Source organism: Aspergillus pseudotamarii, assembly GCF_009193445.1.
Source record: "Aspergillus pseudotamarii strain CBS 117625 unplaced genomic scaffold BDV38scaffold_41, whole genome shotgun sequence".
Taxonomy (NCBI): Eukaryota; Fungi; Ascomycota; class Eurotiomycetes; order Eurotiales; family Aspergillaceae; genus Aspergillus; species Aspergillus pseudotamarii.
Genome location: NW_022475055.1, coordinates 80,936 through 98,745, shown reverse-complemented (window position 1 = coordinate 98,745; position 17,810 = coordinate 80,936). Strand labels below are relative to the sequence as shown.

The window sequence follows — 17,810 nt, the reverse complement described above, 5'->3', positions numbered from 1 at the left end:
GCCGTGGACTGGATCGATGAGCCGAGGTGAATTCCCACAATCAACTCTGAATGGCCCGAGAAGCAGTGCCGAGCATTTTGCATTATTATCTTGCATTATGCACTAAACAAACCTACTAGTATATTATGGGCATTATCTAGAAGCAAACATGACACTCTAGATAATCTACAAGTGGAACTTTCGGCCCATCTTTTTCAGTTCTTCAACAGACCTTCGGTGAAGACCTGTAGCACATAGCATGGTCGGTTAAGTATCGCCCTTTCGTATATGAACGGTGTCACCACCGTCGCCATTATAATTTCTCAAGATGGGATACCCCACGGCATGACCGTCTCGAACTGGTTATGTGTCAGGAGAGAGGAATAGTAGAATGCGAATGCGTTGATTACACTTGCGGTAAATGGTGCGCACACGTGATCAGGTGTCGTGTTGGCGCGTTGGCGCGTCGCATCGCATAATTGTAGTAAAACGCCGCCACCACAGATCTCAGCTGCCAGTCAACTAGCAATATTGAAACCATACTTTTGTGACTTTGATAAGGCATTATATACAACAAGAAAGGAAACAGTAATACCGTCAATTCCCACCATGGGGAGCCGCGAAGAGGAGCTTCAGCTCTTCGACCAGTGCAAGATCTGTATAATATGCTCGAAAGACCTCAGCCTCGATACGGCGCACCAGGTACGCATCGGATGAACTATCCTTCATATGCCTTGGATACAATAGACTCTTACACGCATGCCCGATAGCTTGCGACAACCCTCGAGGAACAGGGTGGTGAATCCGTCATTTATGAACCGCCCGCTGCGTTCCCACCGTTACATGAATTTAGCCATCTCGTATCTACCACCATCGATTTCCCGACATTTGACGCTGCCAATGATGCTCTGATCCCTGTCGTCAAACCGCAATGGCTGCATGCATGTCTTAATAAAAGAAAGCTGGCAAATCCGCGACAGTACAGTCCCGACCCACGACTATTTTTGAACGATGTTGTGGTTACCTGTGGTGATATCCCAGAAGGCGATAAGGATGCGATTATCGGTGGTGTGCTGGCAAAAGGGGGGCTCTATAGCCCCAGGATAACACAAATGGTCACTCACTTGGTCGATCTGACCACGGACTCAGACAAGGCTCGAGTGTCTCTTGGCAAGAAGTTGAATGTCAAGATAGTGCTTCCGCACTGGTAAGACCCCTGGGTTTACAATGGCAGAATATTGGAAAGTTTCATTAACCTGATATTCGCCAGGTTTGACGACTGCCTGAAACTCGGACGACGAATCGACGAGCGCCCATATATTCTGCCAAACCCAGAAATCCTCCGTGCAGGCCCCGATGCGCCGATCCGCTCTACAGAGAACCGAGATATTGTCGGAGCTTCCACAGCCGAACCAACTACTCTACCGACACCTCGGCCAAAGCTCGATGTATTTGAAGGGAAGCACGTCATGCTTTCCACAGACCTTGGGATTGGCTCGCACTTATTAGATTCGATCACAGAGATTATCGAGGAAGGCGGAGGCACTGTCACATCTGATGTCTCCAAGGCAGAAGTCTTGATATGTCGTTACAGAGAAGGCTATGCGTATCGCTTGGCGTCGAGGCTGAATAAAGAGGTTGGAAACTTATCTTGGCTTTACCATTTGGTAACATACAACACCTGGACTTCGCCGCTGCGGCGATTGCTGCACTACCCTGTGCCGCGCACTGCCATCCCGGGCTTTGAAGGATTCAAGATCAGTTTGTCCAATTATGTTGGAGAAGCTAGAGCTTATCTGGAAAATCTAGTCGCCGCATCAGGTGCAGAATGTACTAAGACCTTGAAACAAGACAACACACATTTGGTGACTGCTCATGGAAACAGTGAAAAGTGCTCCGCAGCGAAAGAATGGGGACTGCATGTGGTCAATCACCTGTGGCTTGAAGAGAGCTATGCAAAGTGGAAGCTGCTGCCGGTTTCCGATCCCCGTTATACGCACTTTCCTCGACGGACCAACCTAGGCGAGGTAGTCGGTCAAACACGGCTGGACAGGAGTGTTCTCGAAAGCCTCTTTTTCCCTTCAGACCACAAACCTGAAGCTGCCACAAGCCCGCGTCGAGTTATGCAGAACAAGGATCAAAATGCTACAACCGGAAAGGCGACAGCTTCCATGCAGCTACCACGAGTGAAAGGACCGGAAGAAGATGACGGAGATGCCTCGGATACAGGGAATGCAACACCAGCCGGCAAGTCGCGGAAACTCTCAGATAGCAGGAAGCTACAGACGCCTGCGCGTACCCGACTTACGTCGGAAGGCAAGGAGAATGATACGCCATCCTCCACAAGCAGTCGGAAGTCCAAGGAAGCCGCGGCTGCCCGTCTCCATGATATTGCCCCGGATATTGCATTGTACGAGAAGGAAAAGAAGCGTGTTGGTGGTGTGATCTATGGAGGTCGCAGGAAGACGGATGAGGATCGCGTTACATTAAATGCTAAGAAGCGAAGATCACTCGAGCCTGAGGTCAGGAGCGATGAGGACGAAGCGACAGAGGCAAAGAGGCAGAAGAAATCAAAGCCTCCCGTGACAATGCATCTATTAATCACTGGGTACCAGAAGTGGGTAGGAAACATGAAGAAAGAAGATGCAGACAAGGTTTGTGAAAGTCTCCTTATGTTATTATGGCTTTATTCGCCGCGGGACAGAAACTGATGATATACAGCGACAACTTCGAGAGCTTGGAGCCCAGGTTGTCCAAGATGCCCGGAAATGTTCTCACCTTGCCGCCCCGTCTATACTTCGAACGCCTAAGTTCGTCAACGCGCTTGCTTATAGCCCAATAATTATTAGCACCGATTTCATTACAGCATGCCTTAAAAAGAACGAGCTTTTAGATCCTGCCGGTTTCCTTTTGGAGGACAAGGCTGCAGAAAAGCGATTCGGGTTCTCTCTAGAGGTAGCCTTAAGCAACGCCAAGAATAACAAGAACAAGCTGTTGCAGGGGTATCAGATCTATTGTGTCGACGCCATCCGAGGGGGTTTTGAAGCCTTCAAGTCAATTGTTGACACTAATGGAGGCAATTTTTCGCTCTTCCGCGGACGCGTCTCGTACCAAACACAACGAGAAGAGAGCGATGATGACAGTGACGAAGATGATAACTGGGGTCGGAAAGAAGTGTATCTTCTCAGCAGTGTAGTACCCGAGCACCAAAGGCTATGGCCACGGTTCCGCCAGATGGTTCAGGGTATTGGGAAAACACCGCGGATTGTACGCGTCGATTGGCTTCTTGACATTGTGATGTCGCAAGAATTGCGCGCAGCAGATGAGTATGAGCTGAGTGAAGACATGGCCGACAAGATGGAGGAGTAAGCTCATGTCTAGACGGGAGTTAAGGTGTTCCTGTGAGATGGTTTTGCTTTTTGCTTGTCCAGGCTTTTCTGGGCCTCCCTCTCGGGGTTCTTGACCTGCGGAGTGTTTCTTCTGTGTATATTCTGGAATTATCATGTAGAAGTTACTGATCGTATCCGAGCGATTTAATGAACAGCCATGATGACAGTGCATGATTTCAACGCCTGCGCTAGATAATTGCTTGCATCAGAAAAACTTAACACCTTCCTGGCCCTCATTACCAAAGACCTGGGCCTTGCCCCGTTTCACGAGGACATTGAGCGATTTCATCATAACATCTACATCCATGCCATGCCATTCTATCGAGCGTCAGCAGACCTCACGCAACACCCGGAACACCCACACATGACCTACCTTGTGACATAGTTGCCTCCCCTTCAACTAATTCATAAACCGTCAAAACCACGTTCTTTTGTCCGGTAATCTCAATCTACCCCCCCCGACACCAATCATCAGGATCCAATCGTTTGCCCATCCGGAAAGATAACATACCCAATCTGCCAGAATTCCCGCCCACTCCTCCGGCCTCTTCCACCAAACCCAAGCAATCGTCTTATTCGCTCCATCAACCCACTCCGCCCTCTTACCTCCTCCACCCTTCTCTTCGCTCTCTGCCATCCAGTCCAGGATATTTCGCGCCTCGGACAGTGGAATTCGTTTCCGCAGCGTCGAGTTATGGAATAGCGGTGACTCGATAGCTTCTATTAAGGAGAGACGGTACGTTCGGTGATGGCGACACCAAGATTGAATTAATAAAGACCATTTCTGGAGCTGCGAGAGTCGTGTTGTGCTGTTCGGTTGGGGGGTGAAGAATGGAGGGAACGAGTAGGTCGGTGGGAATTGAAAGGGGGCTGGATTCGACATCTTCTTCTCTTCTCTAGGTTTCGTTTAGATGCGATGAATCCGTGGTTTTGTCAATATGAGTCTGTTGTTTAAATTATAGAGTGTATGTTTGAGGATATTGACGTGCGGAGGGGTTGATAACGGTTTGATAGATAGATAGGTGGGGAGTTGGAGTGATACCGCTTTGCTCAGTGATGAGAGGGTTAATAAATGAACTGGTCCGCGATGATGAAAATTGAAAATCGGAAGATAGCTATATAATAAATAAGCGCATAACACGGTTCTAAAACGAAAGTCGTTGAACGAGAATCAAATGGTAGGAGACTTGGGGAAGTTTGAATCTAAGTGACAGATGATTGATTGCGCATGAGCTTTTATCTCCGGGTCCCCCATAACCTTAACTCCATTTAAATCTCGAAATAAATTTCCGCACCTCATCCGATCGCATCGCAGTTGAATGCACCCTACCTCCTCCACAACGCCCGTCAATCGTTTCTGCACAACTTTACTTCGCGACCTAATTTCAGACACAACAGCATAATCGACCAGAATCACAATGTCCGCTCATCCGGCCAAGCGCCAAAAGCGCGACCAATACCGTAAAAAAGCGGCCGCCGCAGCCAACGAAGACACGGACAAGGTTAAACTGCCCCAGAAGAAATTCTATCGGCAGCGTGCACACGCGAATCCCTTCTCAGATCATAGACTGGATTAGTATGTAGATCTATCAATTACGTGCGTGAGTTGGTCTTGTGGGTGCTAACTAAACGCTCTAGCCCGCTCAGTCCGGCGCATATGGACTGGTCGTCGCATTATCCGGCGTTTGTGAATCCTGATCCTGAACAAACGAATCTGGCGGGTGCGAGGAAACTCTTGAAAGATGTCGAGGTTGTGGATATTGGATGCGGGTTCGGTGGCTTGCTTGTTGGCCTTGCGCCGTTATTACCTGAGACCTTGATGCTCGGTATGTTCATGACCCTGTCAATTGATTTATCTTATCCTGCAGTCCTTTTCAGTTTCCGCTGTAAAATAAACTAACAATCAACTAGGTATGGAAATCCGCACCCAAGTTATCGAATACGTAGAAAACCGCATCCAAGCACTACGAACCCAACAGAACAAGCTCAAGAACTCCTCTACAACCGCCACCGATTCCCCAGCTCCGTCAACTACCGCCGAACTGGCCACCGATGGAGCTTCCCCGGATGCAGACGCCACCGCCGAAACATCCACTAGCCTTGTCCCGGGCGGGTATCAGAACATCAGCGCCCTCCGCAGTAATACGATGAAGTTCTTCCCCAACTTCTTCCGCAGACACCAACTATCTAAGATCTTTATTTGCTTCCCAGATCCTCATTTCAAAGCCAGGAAGCACAAGGCCAGAATCATCTCCGAAAATTTGAATGCTGAATATGCCTATGCGCTGAAGCCTGGGGGTCTTTTGTATACGATCACTGATGTGGAGGAATATCATCATTGGGTTTTGAGGCATTTCCGAGAGGAAGGTGAACAGCAGGCGAGTGAAGGTGGAGTCAAAGATCTCTTTGAGCGGGTCTCGGAGGAGGAATTGGCAAATGACCCCTGTGTGGAGGTCATGAGGGAGTGTACGGAGGAAGGCAAGAAGGTCACTAGGAACAAGGGAAACAAGTATGTGGCTGTTTTCCGTCGCAAGGCCGACCCTGAATGGTCTGCTTGATATTTCCTAGTTATCTACATTGCTGCTTCTGGCTACGGTGTTCCATACTAGCGTCGATTCTATGCGGTTAGAAACCAGTACTCGGACCCCTGATGTATGTATATAGTTGTTTCAGTTATAAAAGCCTATTAACCCGAAAAGAAAAAAAAGAATAGAAAAGAAACTAAGTTAAAAGCCAGTTCCATGACCCTGTCCCTAGCTCTATGACACCCAAGAAGTACGACAAGCTGCCAGACGCTACTAGTATTTGACATACACTCACATGACACATATTCCCGCTTGCTGCATATGCAATAGTTGGCATAACTTGTAACATGCATAACATACCCAAAATAAGAAATGAAATGAAATGAAAATGAAAAAGAAAATCAAAAAGACAAGACTCTACTTCCAACACCCAAGATGCTGCGAACAGTTACAAGCACTGTATGTAAGTCAATAAAACTTCGTTTAAATGATGAATAAACGTGTCTTCTCGGAGTTTCTCGCGCGTTACCATCAAAGCTAAGGCGACGCCTTCAGTCGTATACCCTCGCATCTTTCGCATACAGGTAGCTGGACTGGGCCTCCAATGATGCGGCCTTTTGCTGTTCTTTTGGGCTCGCCTTCTCGGACAAAATATCGTCCGTCCGGCCCAAACCCGGCACTGCATTCGTGACAGACAAAGCACTCATCATGCCACTGACCTCCGACAGCCGTGATGACAACATCATCGAGTACCGGTTTTTTGCACCCCGAGCATCGAGGAGCAGTGCGCCGGGAATGGCATTGAAGACACCATGCAAAGCCATCCTTTTCTACAAACGGTGTTTCATGGTCAAAAGGCTGTGGAAAAGTATAGTTAGCATATTATTACTTAAACTTCAAGCTCTTAGGTTGGTCGTACATCACCACACTCGGCACAGAAGAAGTGGCCGACATGCCATTCAGCACCACATGCTACAACCACTTCTCCTTCAATAGGGGTCTTGCAGCTCTTGCATCTCGGGCTGAAGAGTTCATGAAAGTCAAGATGACAGTAGAACCTCAGCAAACGGGCCTCCTCGTCGGTTGCCGAAGCGGCTGCCAGTCGTTCCTGACGTTTTGCATCAGGCTCTTGGTAGAAGGCCACACATTCAAGCGGTGTTTGACAATGATGGCACATGAAACATTCTGGATGAAACCGTGATCCGGCAGCAGTGACTATCTTTCCAGAAATCGGAAGAGTGCATGATTCGCACTTCGCCGTTGGGACGCCAGCCCGACTATAAGTTGATAGCCAACGGTTCTGCAGAGCCGATGATGGCGATTTCCTTTGGAATGGATTTTGGCGTTTGGTGCTGTTGGGTGAGGTCGAGCTATCATCTTTATTACGGTCCTCTGACGACCCTGCCATCTCAGAAATAGTAGGTGGCTTGTCATCCGGTAAGTTAATCACTGGGATAGAAGGCGCTTGAGATACCTCAATTGTTGGAGCAGCAGGTGCGGGGGGTGGTGTTGGTGAAGCGGATTCACGCGTTCCAACGTCGATACCTTTGCCTGGGGATTGGGCCTCAGTGGGCTTCCAGGTTGGATCAAAGCTGACAATCGGTCGGCCGGCGCGATCACTCACAGCAGTTGGCATGGGCAACCTTGTACTTCGGTCTCTGAGCTTCTTACTTGTCGCTGCTCGAATTTCGTCGCTCCGAATCTCAATTCCATCTTTTTTCGGAATGACTTGTTCATCATTCGAATTGGCCTGGGGGAGGGGATCGTTGGCCTTATACTCAGGGTTTCTTGACTGCGTTGGGGGATGCTTGTGTAGCTCGAAACGAGAGAGTTTATCGACAAACGAAAGGCTGCCAAATCGGCCAGAGAGGGGCCTCGAGCCTCGAGGCAGGGCATTACGTGGTTTGACTTTTAAGGCTGACGAATCAGATTTTGAGAAATCAGGACGTTCATCATCCTCCACATTCTGGGACTCCCCAGGCTCTTCATAAATGTGGTCATTGGGATTTCGAAAAACACTCTTGGACGAACCATTGCCGGCATTCGCGAGGCCTAGTCCGTAACCACTGCTCGATCGTTTTGACGGGCTCCCATTTCGAGGCAAGGAAAAGTCAACTTTGAGATTCTTTCGAAGTGTGCCATTCTTTCTGGGGCTGGAATTTTGTTCGTCTAAAGCAGGCTCCTGTTCCTCAGCGCGTGCTCTGGGGGAGTCCGAGTAGTTGTCTGATATGGGACGATAACTGTCCCGCCGTGGGCTTCTGGAAGAGAGTGCGTGACTAATTAAAGTGCTACTCTTATCTGATCCTTGACTGAGTCTTTCCATATCGGGATTACGATAAGGAGCGTATGGGTTCTTGAAAGGCAATCCAGGGTTTTGGTGCATCCAAACCAGTTCTGTGGCCTCATCCTGGGCAGCTTGATGGAGGCGAATGTCATCTTGGATATCCATCTCCTGTAGTGCATCTCGGAGGGATTGGGCTTCCTCCCTTTCAAACCGACGTCGGTAACTCTCGCGATACGCTGCGTTTGGAGACGGAGGACTTGGACGAGAGAAAACCCGCGTTGGAGAGATATTCTGCCGAACGGGTACCATTCGGGGCTCTTGGACCAGCGGTCGTCCAGCCGAACTGCCTATGGATCCTCGAGAAGATACAGGACGGTGGTTAGATAAAGAACTGGTAGCGCGGGGCGGATCCCTATCGCCCGCTGTAGTGGTAGACGGCATCCTTGAATATGAATATGAAGACATCGCTGATGCTGCCCTTGGAGGGAGGTCCTCTCGAGGATCCGAATCAGCTGGCTTCGTAGGGAGTGGCCTCGATCCGCCTGGGCGGGTTGGCCTATTTGTCCGGAGATCCTTCAGATAATTTGCTGCACAGGAGAAAAGGTCAGCCACATGTTAGTATCAAGGAGATAAGTCCCAAAAATAAAAATTAAGATCACACCACCAAAACCTTGCAGAGTGAAGAATGTTGTTACGCCGCTAACAATGTAGACTTACCAACCTGATCGTCGGACATGTATGATGGCCCGGGAGGGGAGACCTTCCGTTGGCCATCTTTGGCCTTGTTATGGTGCAGATATGGTCTATACATGGCGTGGTGTTGGCCTGGAAGAGAGTCTTCAAGGGAAGGGTATCCTGAGAGGCATCAGAGTCGATTGATGTGTTGTTCAGCTATGAAGTCAGTTTCCCATATAATTGATCAGTGAGCCAATAATGTTCCAGAAGGTGGCTGGGGTGGGCACATTGATAGATTGGGCTAGAAAGATCTCTTCAGCCCCGCTGCGACGATTAGAGTGTCATCACAAAGAGATATGCTTAAAGTCTGTTAGTCTTAAATGGAGAGACAGTAGTAATTGATTAAATGATGGTGTTCTGTAGGGTTAGTCTATCTGGCACTGATTGGGGTGATTTTTAGTTGATCATAACAACCGTAACAATACCGAAGCATTTGGAATGACTGAAGGGGGGAAACAAACAACAAACCCCTTACAAACAGTGCAAACGCCGGTTTCACATGGTCGCAAAGGCAACGCAGAGGTTCATCTCGAGGGACTAACCGCAGTAGGTAACACTAACCCTAAGACCTAAGATTGTCTCTACAATGGGTCAAGCGTCATCGGGCATTGACCAGGCCCCTTATCTGCTCTCAGTCAGAAAGCTCCGATGGATGTACTATCTTTAGGGCATTCCTATCTTGGATAGTACGGGTTATACATGCTGGTAATATTCAGAAAATGAAACGAGCATATAACCATAGACCATGTGGCACAAGTGGAGATCTCATTACTCAATATTTTCCCTGTGCAATTCATCCCCTGTTGGCACAATGAGACCTTTCTTGAGCTTACCAACCAAAATCGATACCCCAACTTTCTCCGGATTTCACTCCGTCTCCAACTCCCAAGCTTTGCTCCACCGGCTACTCGGCATTATATCCGCCCTCAATTAATTTCGGGGGCACTTAGCCCAATGACAGTCTCTGGGACTGCCGGGGTCTTTTACCGTGGTCCAAGGAATCCTTGTCGGCAGGATGCGATTACCAGGCTGTCGTAGCGTCTCCAGTTGAATGCATGACACATCAACTTGGACTTCTAATAGCTCATGTTCCCATATTTTCTTGGACTACTTTACTCCAGCCTTCTCTCTATCCTATCTATAGGGTCCATTCTTTCATGAGCACAGTTATGTCCTCTCATGTATAGTAAGTGGAGGGAGAGACGCAAAATCACACGTTATTTATTTCCGTCGCACGAATGGCAGACAACACTCCTATCGATATAGTCCGCTCTCGCGATTATGACCGTGAGTTAATCTCGCAGGATCCACTATATAGGAAAGACCATTGTCAGGATCAGACTGAGTCGGAAGAGCAGCAAGACGCAGCTCCGGAGGTCCTAGAAGACAAGTACCAAAGTGATGTACCCCCAGATGGTGGCTATGGATGGGTTTGTGTTGCCTGTGTCTTCTGGATCAATGCACATACATGGGGAATTAACAGTGTTCGTCTCCTAATTTTCATTGTCCTTTCATAGAAAGTCGGGATAGGCTGACCGCTATTTAAGAGTTATGGTGTATTCCTCTCTTATTATCTTTCGCACGATGTATTCCCCAATACCTCTGCACTCTCGTACGCCTTCACCGGTGGTCTGAGCATATCCTGTGCTCTCTTGGTTGCTCCTTTGGCCACCCACCTGATCCATGTCTATGGGACACGTCTTGTCTTAAACATGGGCGTCTTTTTTGAGACGCTTTCACTGATAGGATCTTCCTTCGCCACGCAAAGATGGCATATCTTCCTTAGCCAAGGCGTCTGTTTCGGATGGGGGATGGGGTTTCTCTTTGTTGGAAGCGTAGGCATCATCCCTCAATGGTTCCAGCGACGACGGAGTCTCGCGATGGGCATCAACGCCGCCGGGTCCGGCCTGGGGGGACTGATCTGGTCCCTCGCAGTAGGCTCCATGATCCCTCGACTGGGACTTAGCTGGGCCTTCCGAATCTTGGGCATCATTGCATGCGTCGTCAACCTCATATGCGCAAACCTCATAAGAGATCGCAACAAAGACGTCGGAAGTCGTCACAAAGCCTTCCACTTACCGTTATTCAAACGCCCTGAGTTTCTCCTCTTTCTTGGCTGGGGCGTCTTCAGTATGCTAGGCTATGTCGCCCTCCTATTCAGCGTAGCTAACTTCGCCCTCTCAGTCGGCCTTACATCCCACCAAGGTAGTATTGTTAGTGCCCTGCTGAATCTTGGTCAAGGCCTTGGTCGTCCCTTTGTGGGCATGTTCAGCGACAAACTCGGTCGCATTAATATTGCTACGTTTCTTTCTTTCTGCTGTGGTTTGTTCTGTCTAGTCATTTGGATCTTTGCGCACAGCATGGGCGTAGTTTGCTTCTTTGCGGTCCTTGTTGGTACCGTTGCTGGTACGTACTGGGCAACTGTTACGCCTGTGCTTGCAGAGATCATAGGCTTGAGAGACCTGCCCAGCGGTCTTAGCATTACTTGGATCATTCTCGTTGCTCCTACGACTGTTTCTGAGGCTATCGCTCTTGTCTTGCGGGACAACAACTCCAACGACTCTGTTTACTTGAGGGTTCAGATCTTCACCGGGTTTATGTATATTGGTGCGTCGTTGTGCTTGTGGGTAGTTCGAGGTTGGAAAGTGGAATATACCAACCGGCAAGCTCAGCTGGAATCGTCTGCTGCGGTGACTGCTAATGATGACGGTGTCAAGGTGGGAAGCTCCCATGGGGCTGGAGATGAGAAGAGGAACCAGCCGGCAGTGGAACCTCCAGCTTCCGGGGCAGTACCTGAGACTAAGCTCTGGTCACCAGTTGCACTACTTCGTGGCATGGTCACATTGAAAAGAGTGTGACAGCAGTGACTTCGGCTAAATGCACATGGAGAGACATTATCCAGTCTAATAATGTAAATGCAAGAAGTATACATGAATCAGACAGTAATACATGACCTATTTATAATACCACTAGACTCCAAATGATCTCTTTTTTATGACCAACACCCAAATGCCATCATAAGACATGCTTTCTTTTCTTTTCTTTGTCCCTAATTTTGGGTTCCCAAAATCAACACCCTAACCCTTCTCTTTCCCGCACCCCGGCCACTCTCTTCCTTCACGGAACTGACGTTGACCTTGACCCTTTGGAAGAGTTCCACGCTCATTCCTTGATCAGAGTGGCCCTTATCCGAGACTTGAAGAGTGTATTCCTCGTTGTCAAACTCGCTCTCCCGACGGACTACTAGCTCTCGCCGTTCCTCAACAGAGTGTAGGGCAGAATCACCCTTGAGCACAAAGTCTTCCAGACGCACAACGCCCTCGATACCAAATCGCGGAACAAACACCACCACGCCGTTCTCAAAAACGCGCATGACGTAACCTTCTTCTTCGATGCCGCCATCCACTCCGTTAGCGGATAGCTTCTCGCCGCGCGCTTTCAGTGCCTGACCAACGTAGTACTCGATGCTGGCTCGACCAGCATGTTGGGCATTGCGATGGCGGTAGTTGATATTACGGCAGATATCCTCAAGACGGTTGCGGGTCATGACACCTTCAATGACTGCCCGGCCGTCTTCACCTTCATATCCGATAGCAGATGCAAGTTGTCGATGAACTAACAAGTCGGCATATCGTCTGATTGGTGAGGTAAAGTGCGTGTAGATGGGAGAGGCTAAACCATAGTGACGGAATTCCGACTCGGCATGAGCACCTGCGCAGAAATACTCTGCAGATGTCATGCATCGGGTAGCGAGAATGCGGACCAGAGTGTTAAAAAAGAGATTCTTAGCATCAACACACTGGTCAAGCGAGTCGGCCAAGGCGCGTGAGCTAGAAACATCAAGTCTCATATCCCGCTTCTTGGAAAGTTGATTAATGAGCTCTTCAAAGTTCTGTGGTGGAGGGGTGGCGTGTCGTCGTAGCATAGCGGTTTGGGAGAATGTACTATAGATTTTAGCTGCAACAGTGATATTGGCGTGAAGCATGAATTCTTCAACGAGGCTGTTGGTTGCGAGCATAGCTTTTGTCTTGACATCCGTAAGTGGATCTCCAACCTCGTCGCTATCTGTTTCGATACGAACTTCAGGCGAGGCCAAGTTCAGTGCACCTGCGTCCATACGCTTCTGGCGGAGAATCTTGGAGAACCGAAGCAAAGTGCGCATGCTCTCGGTTAGTTCATCCTGTTTCGATGGATCGTCAATACGCATCTGGGCTTGCTCGTAACTGAAGGCTTCACGAGAGCGAATGACGGACTTAGTGAAGTCCGTAGAAACAACCTCGGCATTTGGAGTCATCTCCCACAAAACCGAGAAAGCATAACGTTCCACGTAAGGCTTGAGCGAGCAAAGATCCGTACCAAGCAAGTGTGGAAGCATATCAATGCGCTTGTCGACTAGATAGACTGTTGTGCCACGCAGACTAGCCTCGAGGTCCATCGCATTATTCGGCTTAACGAAATGTGATACATCTGCGATATGGACTCCAACTTCAAAGTTGCCATTGGGCAACGGTCGCGCGTGAAGAGCATCGTCAATATCTTGGCACCCTGGCGGATCAATACTACATATAAGAAGATCTCTGAGGTCTCTGCGGCCTTTCCAGCCAATGTCTTCCTTACTAGCGGGAACTCTCCAGTCATGACCCTCTGCGGGAAGGCAGTCGAGAACGGCTTTCGGGAACGGCTTATATTGTACATCGTATTCGAGTAGCAGAGCTTCTGTTTCAGCTCCCTTTGTTTCGAGCTCTCCTAATGAACGGATAAAGTGCCCAGTAGGATACCGAGAATCACGATCCCATGCGTCGATTGTGACGAGAATTCGTTGACCCAGCAGTTCGGAGGCTTGCCTTGTACGGACCCTAATCTTAGGCACACGCTTGTCCATGGGCAAAACGAAAACATTTTGTTGACGCCGACCAGAGCTAGCTTGGGAGCCTGTTGATCCCGAATCAACGTGTCCGACATACTGCCGCCAGTTTCGTTTGATCACGCCCACAACCTTAGCTGTTGGCTGAGGCCTTCCTTCTGTACCCTTTCCATGCGCTTGTCTGACCTCTTCCTGCAAAGCTTTTCTTTCCCTTTCAGTGACCACAGCCTCATTATCCTCAGCGTCAGGATTGTCATTCTTGGATACTGCTTCTTCATCAACAATCTTGGTTGATGGGGATTTCCACTGATCCTTAGGAAGCACTTCAATCACAACAACATCCCCAGAGATAGCTCTGTTACTGTTGTCGCGACCCAGAATGAGAAGAGGCTTGTCGAATGCTGCGACATTGACGGATCCCTCAAGATAATTGTACGGGGACACATTGAATACGCCTTGATGTAAGGTACCGGCCCTCAATCCAGTCATGATCTTGGACATGGTATAGTATTCTGGGTAAAACAGCTCTCCGCGTGCACCCTTGGTCTCTCTTTGTTCTCTTGACTCATTGATCATGTCGAGTAATCTGTCGGAATCCTCTAAGCCTGAGACGTAATCGGTTAACGACAGAGCTGTCACGCTCTCCTCCTTTGCCTTGCGCAAGCTGTCTTTGTCGTCCGTAATAACAACGATAGTAGGCACTGTTTTCTCTTTCTTTCCCTTCTTCGCTGCGGCTCGTAAATGTTCAGTATACCATTTTGCTACAGCACGGACGGCACGGTCATTTCTGTCATTGATCGATTCATTTGGTCCTCTCCGTACATGTGTTTCCATTCTAAACTCGTTGAAGAACAGGTAAAAGCGTTTCTCGTCGGTCTTGATCAAGGCAAGTAGGCGGTTGTAGAGAGGTAAAGACTGGTTTTTAAGTTCTTCGAGAACTGTTTGAAGGATGATCACATCGTAGAATGCGCCGGTATGCTCAAATAGATCCATGCCATTCAGTAGCGCGTTCGTATCAGGGACGAGGTAATGGCCACGAGGAAAAGCGGTTGTGCCGGCGGGCTGCTCTGAAAGAACGAAAGGCGCAACTGTGTCGCATTAGCCACTAGAAGCAATATTCTACACCGATCTTACTGACTGTTTCCATTCGCATCCGCTGGAGCGACCGAGGGACATGTTGAGCACAGCTTTGATGAGCAAGGAATATCCTGTCTCAGATAAAGCTCACGAACAATCTTTTGCACCTTTCCACTTTTTGTCGACCTGACGAAGATTTTGCTGGTGACATTTGCGGTATGCGAGTCAGAAGAGAAATCCCTCCGTAAGCTTTTCATACTGGCAGCTATATGACCTGACTGTGGAGTCAGGTTTTTCTTATCATAAAGCTGCTTTCTGGGACGTTGGTGCGGTCAGTGACGTTCGTTCAGATTCGGTTCCGCTGCTGGCAGTCGAGATAAATGTTGTCCCAAAATGGGAAAGTCTCCGATTACCTCACTAATCGTATCAGATAACCTGCTTCACCAATTATACCTTCATTCCAATAGATAGCATACACTCTAATAGAAGTTCACTACAGACACATTCTAAGCTTCAATTAAGTAGAAATGGTAATTGCAGTAAGTATTCCTTATTATAACAAAAAAAAAGAGTGACTCTAGCCACTAACTTCTTATTAACTCGACAGGCCGTGGGGCAACTATGCTCGACTGCGAGTATGGCTGCCAATCTGGCCCAGTGTCAGATACTGGTGCGCAAAGCCGTTGCTGCCGGAGCTAAAGTACGGTATATGTCATTGACTTGCAAATTTCTAACTAACACGTGAGCAGGCATTGTTTCTTCCTGAAGCGACAGACTATATAGGGTCCTCGCCAGGAGAGACAATCTCACTTGCGCGCTCTGTATATGATAGTGAATTCGTACTGGGCCTGCAGAAGGAGGCCGTGCACTCTAATTTACACATCAATGTCGGCATTCATGAACCATCCGCGGATGGTAGAGTAAAGAATACTCTTATTTGGATCAATGAAAAGGGCATTATCACGCAGCGCTATCAGAAAGTTCATCTATTTGACATAGAGCTCAAAGGTGGTCCTATACTGAAGGAGAGCGCGTCGGTTGCCCCAGAAGGTATACTATAAGTATTTAGTAGTTTTACTGACCATTATTTCCAGGAGTGTTGAGAAAGGAATGGAAATTTTACCTCCATTCGAGACCCCTGTTGGACGTGTCGGCTTAGCAATATGTTTCGATGTAAGTCATCTGAAAAGGGCCTGGTTTCCATACTGGATGACGTTAATTATATATAATCTTGTAGCTCCGTTTCCCCGAAATTAGTCTGGCTTTGAAGCGGCAAAATGCCCAGCTTATCACTTATCCTTCAGCATTCACGGTTCCCACGGGGAAGGCCCATTGGGAAACACTACTACGAGCCAGGGCTATTGAAACTCAGTCATATGTGATAGCAGCAGCGCAAGCGGGGTCTCACAATGAGAAAAGAAGAAGCTATGGCCATTCGATGATTGTGAATCCCTGGGGAGAGATTGTAGCTCAGCTTGGCGACGAACATACAGAACCGCAAATCGCCTTCGCGGATATTGATTTGGACCTTCTAGCGAAGGTTAGGAGAGAGATACCACTTCCTAGAAGGACTGATATATATCCAGAGGTATAATGGTCTAACCCGTAGTAGTGGTAACTAGGCGGGGATATAAGTAGACCAATCTCCGTGAATAAACCGTTACTCGATGAATATAGGCGAAGTCTGAAACTAGACGATAGGTAGAAATGTTACTTGCGATTGGACATTTGCATTCCTTGCTTTTGCGTAACTTTCTAAAGCAATCGGTGAAAGCATCCCAGAATATACGTTGACAGAGTACAATGCAGAATTTAAGAAAAAAGAACATAGGTAAGGGAATAAAAAGACCTGTCTAGACTGAGCTGGCGAATCGTATCCACTAGCACAGGTACAACATCTCATCCGAAACTGTTTTCCATGTCCGACCGCTCTATGTACAATGTACAAGGAAATACTCAGGACAAGTTTGTCCCTTACTTCCTCTGAGCTTTCTCGGGGTCCTCCAGTATACCCTCGGCTTCAAGTCTCCGCCGTGCCTCTTCCAGAGCCCATGTTTGTATCCTGCCAGGAAGTTAGTTTTATGCACTAGTAGGTTTTCACATTTCATGTAGCATAGCGGCTTCTGTTGATAATAGAGAGCTTGCTGATGGCAAGCCGAAGCGCAAGGGATTAACGTACGAGGTGTCTGGCTTGAAAACGTATGCGACACCAGCAACGAGCAAGCTGCCAATGAATCCGTAGTACCAGATGTTCTCCCAGCCTTCCTTCACGTATTTCTGGCCTGGCTTGACACCGAAAAGCCACCCAGTCGGAGGGTCGTAGTGATCTCCATGATCAGCGGCACGGAGGTTGGTACGAGTCGAGAAACCCTGAACGTTCTGAGGCCTGCGAAAAAGGCAGCGGGCGCGAAGGCTGTGCGACAAAGTACGAGCAGACATTGCGGCTATGAAGGGTAGTGGAGAATATAACGAATTCCTGGTCCTTAAAGCAGTCGATGATAAGGGACAGGCGGTGGCGGGTTGAGGCCCCTGTTGGATCCAAGAAGGTAAGGACGGTCGGGTTAAGACGTCAAATTCGGTGTTCCTTCGACCAGCGATGATAATAGTCGGTCCAATTGATCAGTTTCTGATCCGACCGCTGTCGTTGAAGGCGCAGGAGGCGTTAAGTTGGAGGGGTGACGGTTTGAACAGCGGTTGATGTTCAGAAGCCGCAAAAGGCCGATGGAGTCATTGCGCTAGTCCCAATCGGGTCAGTTCTCATACCGTTTTATGCCTGCGATTTAAGGCATATATTTGCCTGAGGCATAATTCCACCAACGCGCGCGACGCGTCTAGCGATTCCCTTATCGCATATGCATCTTAGGTCCATGATTCATGCGATTGCATGCGTCAAGACACAAATCCTACTTAAGTTAGATTCATGCATGTCACTTCCTTGAATTGACTTCCCAGGATTG

General features: G+C 48.5%; 8 protein-coding genes across 8 annotated transcripts; 4 read left to right on the top strand and 4 right to left on the bottom strand.

Annotated features, from left to right (window-relative positions):
• The first annotated feature begins 233 nt into the window (after positions 1-233).
• BDV38DRAFT_134210 (BRCT domain-containing protein) lies at positions 234-3,443 on the top strand. Its single transcript, XM_032051345.1, has 4 exons — positions 234-681; positions 750-1,186; positions 1,250-2,633; positions 2,701-3,443. The coding sequence occupies exons 1-4, from the start codon at positions 589-591 to the stop codon at positions 3,346-3,348; spliced, it is 2,562 nt and encodes an 853-aa protein (XP_031911694.1). The 5' UTR covers positions 234-588; the 3' UTR covers positions 3,349-3,443.
• Positions 3,444-3,573: 130 nt separating this feature from the next.
• BDV38DRAFT_284710 (ESCRT-II subunit protein VPS25) lies at positions 3,574-4,251 on the bottom strand (the record flags this gene model as incomplete). Its single annotated transcript, XM_032060328.1, has 3 exons — positions 3,574-3,686; positions 3,742-3,817; positions 3,880-4,251. 3 exons carry the CDS (start codon positions 4,249-4,251, stop codon positions 3,574-3,576), a joined length of 561 nt encoding a protein of 186 aa, XP_031911693.1.
• A 268-nt stretch (positions 4,252-4,519) lies between these two features.
• On the top strand, positions 4,520-6,032 carry trm8 (tRNA (guanine46-N7)-methyltransferase). Its single transcript, XM_032051346.1, has 3 exons — positions 4,520-4,944; positions 5,007-5,194; positions 5,280-6,032. The coding sequence occupies exons 1-3, from the start codon at positions 4,787-4,789 to the stop codon at positions 5,924-5,926; spliced, it is 993 nt and encodes a 330-aa protein (XP_031911692.1). The 5' UTR covers positions 4,520-4,786; the 3' UTR covers positions 5,927-6,032.
• A 655-nt stretch (positions 6,033-6,687) lies between these two features.
• BDV38DRAFT_134175 (LIM domain protein) lies at positions 6,688-9,149 on the bottom strand. Its single transcript, XM_032051341.1, has one exon. The coding sequence runs from the start codon at positions 8,640-8,642 to the stop codon at positions 6,798-6,800; it is 1,845 nt and encodes a 614-aa protein (XP_031911691.1). The 5' UTR covers positions 8,643-9,149; the 3' UTR covers positions 6,688-6,797.
• An 849-nt stretch (positions 9,150-9,998) lies between these two features.
• BDV38DRAFT_134182 (MCT family MFS transporter) lies at positions 9,999-11,803 on the top strand. The gene is made up of 2 exons (XM_032051342.1): positions 9,999-10,396; positions 10,460-11,803. The coding sequence occupies exons 1-2, from the start codon at positions 10,151-10,153 to the stop codon at positions 11,768-11,770; spliced, it is 1,557 nt and encodes a 518-aa protein (XP_031911690.1). The 5' UTR covers positions 9,999-10,150; the 3' UTR covers positions 11,771-11,803.
• Position 11,804: 1 nt separating this feature from the next.
• On the bottom strand, positions 11,805-15,186 carry BDV38DRAFT_134163 (exosome catalytic subunit DIS3). Its single transcript, XM_032051340.1, has 2 exons — positions 14,915-15,186; positions 11,805-14,864 (listed from the first exon to the last, which is right to left on the bottom strand). Exons 1-2 carry the CDS (start codon positions 15,108-15,110, stop codon positions 11,962-11,964), a joined length of 3,099 nt encoding a protein of 1,032 aa, XP_031911689.1. The 5' UTR covers positions 15,111-15,186; the 3' UTR covers positions 11,805-11,961.
• A 194-nt stretch (positions 15,187-15,380) lies between these two features.
• On the top strand, positions 15,381-16,447 carry BDV38DRAFT_284705 (carbon-nitrogen hydrolase family protein; the record flags this gene model as incomplete). The annotated part of the gene is made up of 5 exons (XM_032060327.1): positions 15,381-15,392; positions 15,461-15,553; positions 15,603-15,886; positions 15,948-16,026; positions 16,091-16,447. The coding sequence occupies 5 exons, from the start codon at positions 15,381-15,383 to the stop codon at positions 16,445-16,447; spliced, it is 825 nt and encodes a 274-aa protein (XP_031911688.1).
• A 122-nt stretch (positions 16,448-16,569) lies between these two features.
• On the bottom strand, positions 16,570-17,556 carry BDV38DRAFT_251707 (uncharacterized protein). Its single transcript, XM_032055065.1, has 2 exons — positions 17,033-17,556; positions 16,570-16,915 (listed from the first exon to the last, which is right to left on the bottom strand). Exons 1-2 carry the CDS (start codon positions 17,290-17,292, stop codon positions 16,828-16,830), a joined length of 348 nt encoding a protein of 115 aa, XP_031911687.1. The 5' UTR covers positions 17,293-17,556; the 3' UTR covers positions 16,570-16,827.
• Positions 17,557-17,810: the final 254 nt, after the last annotated feature.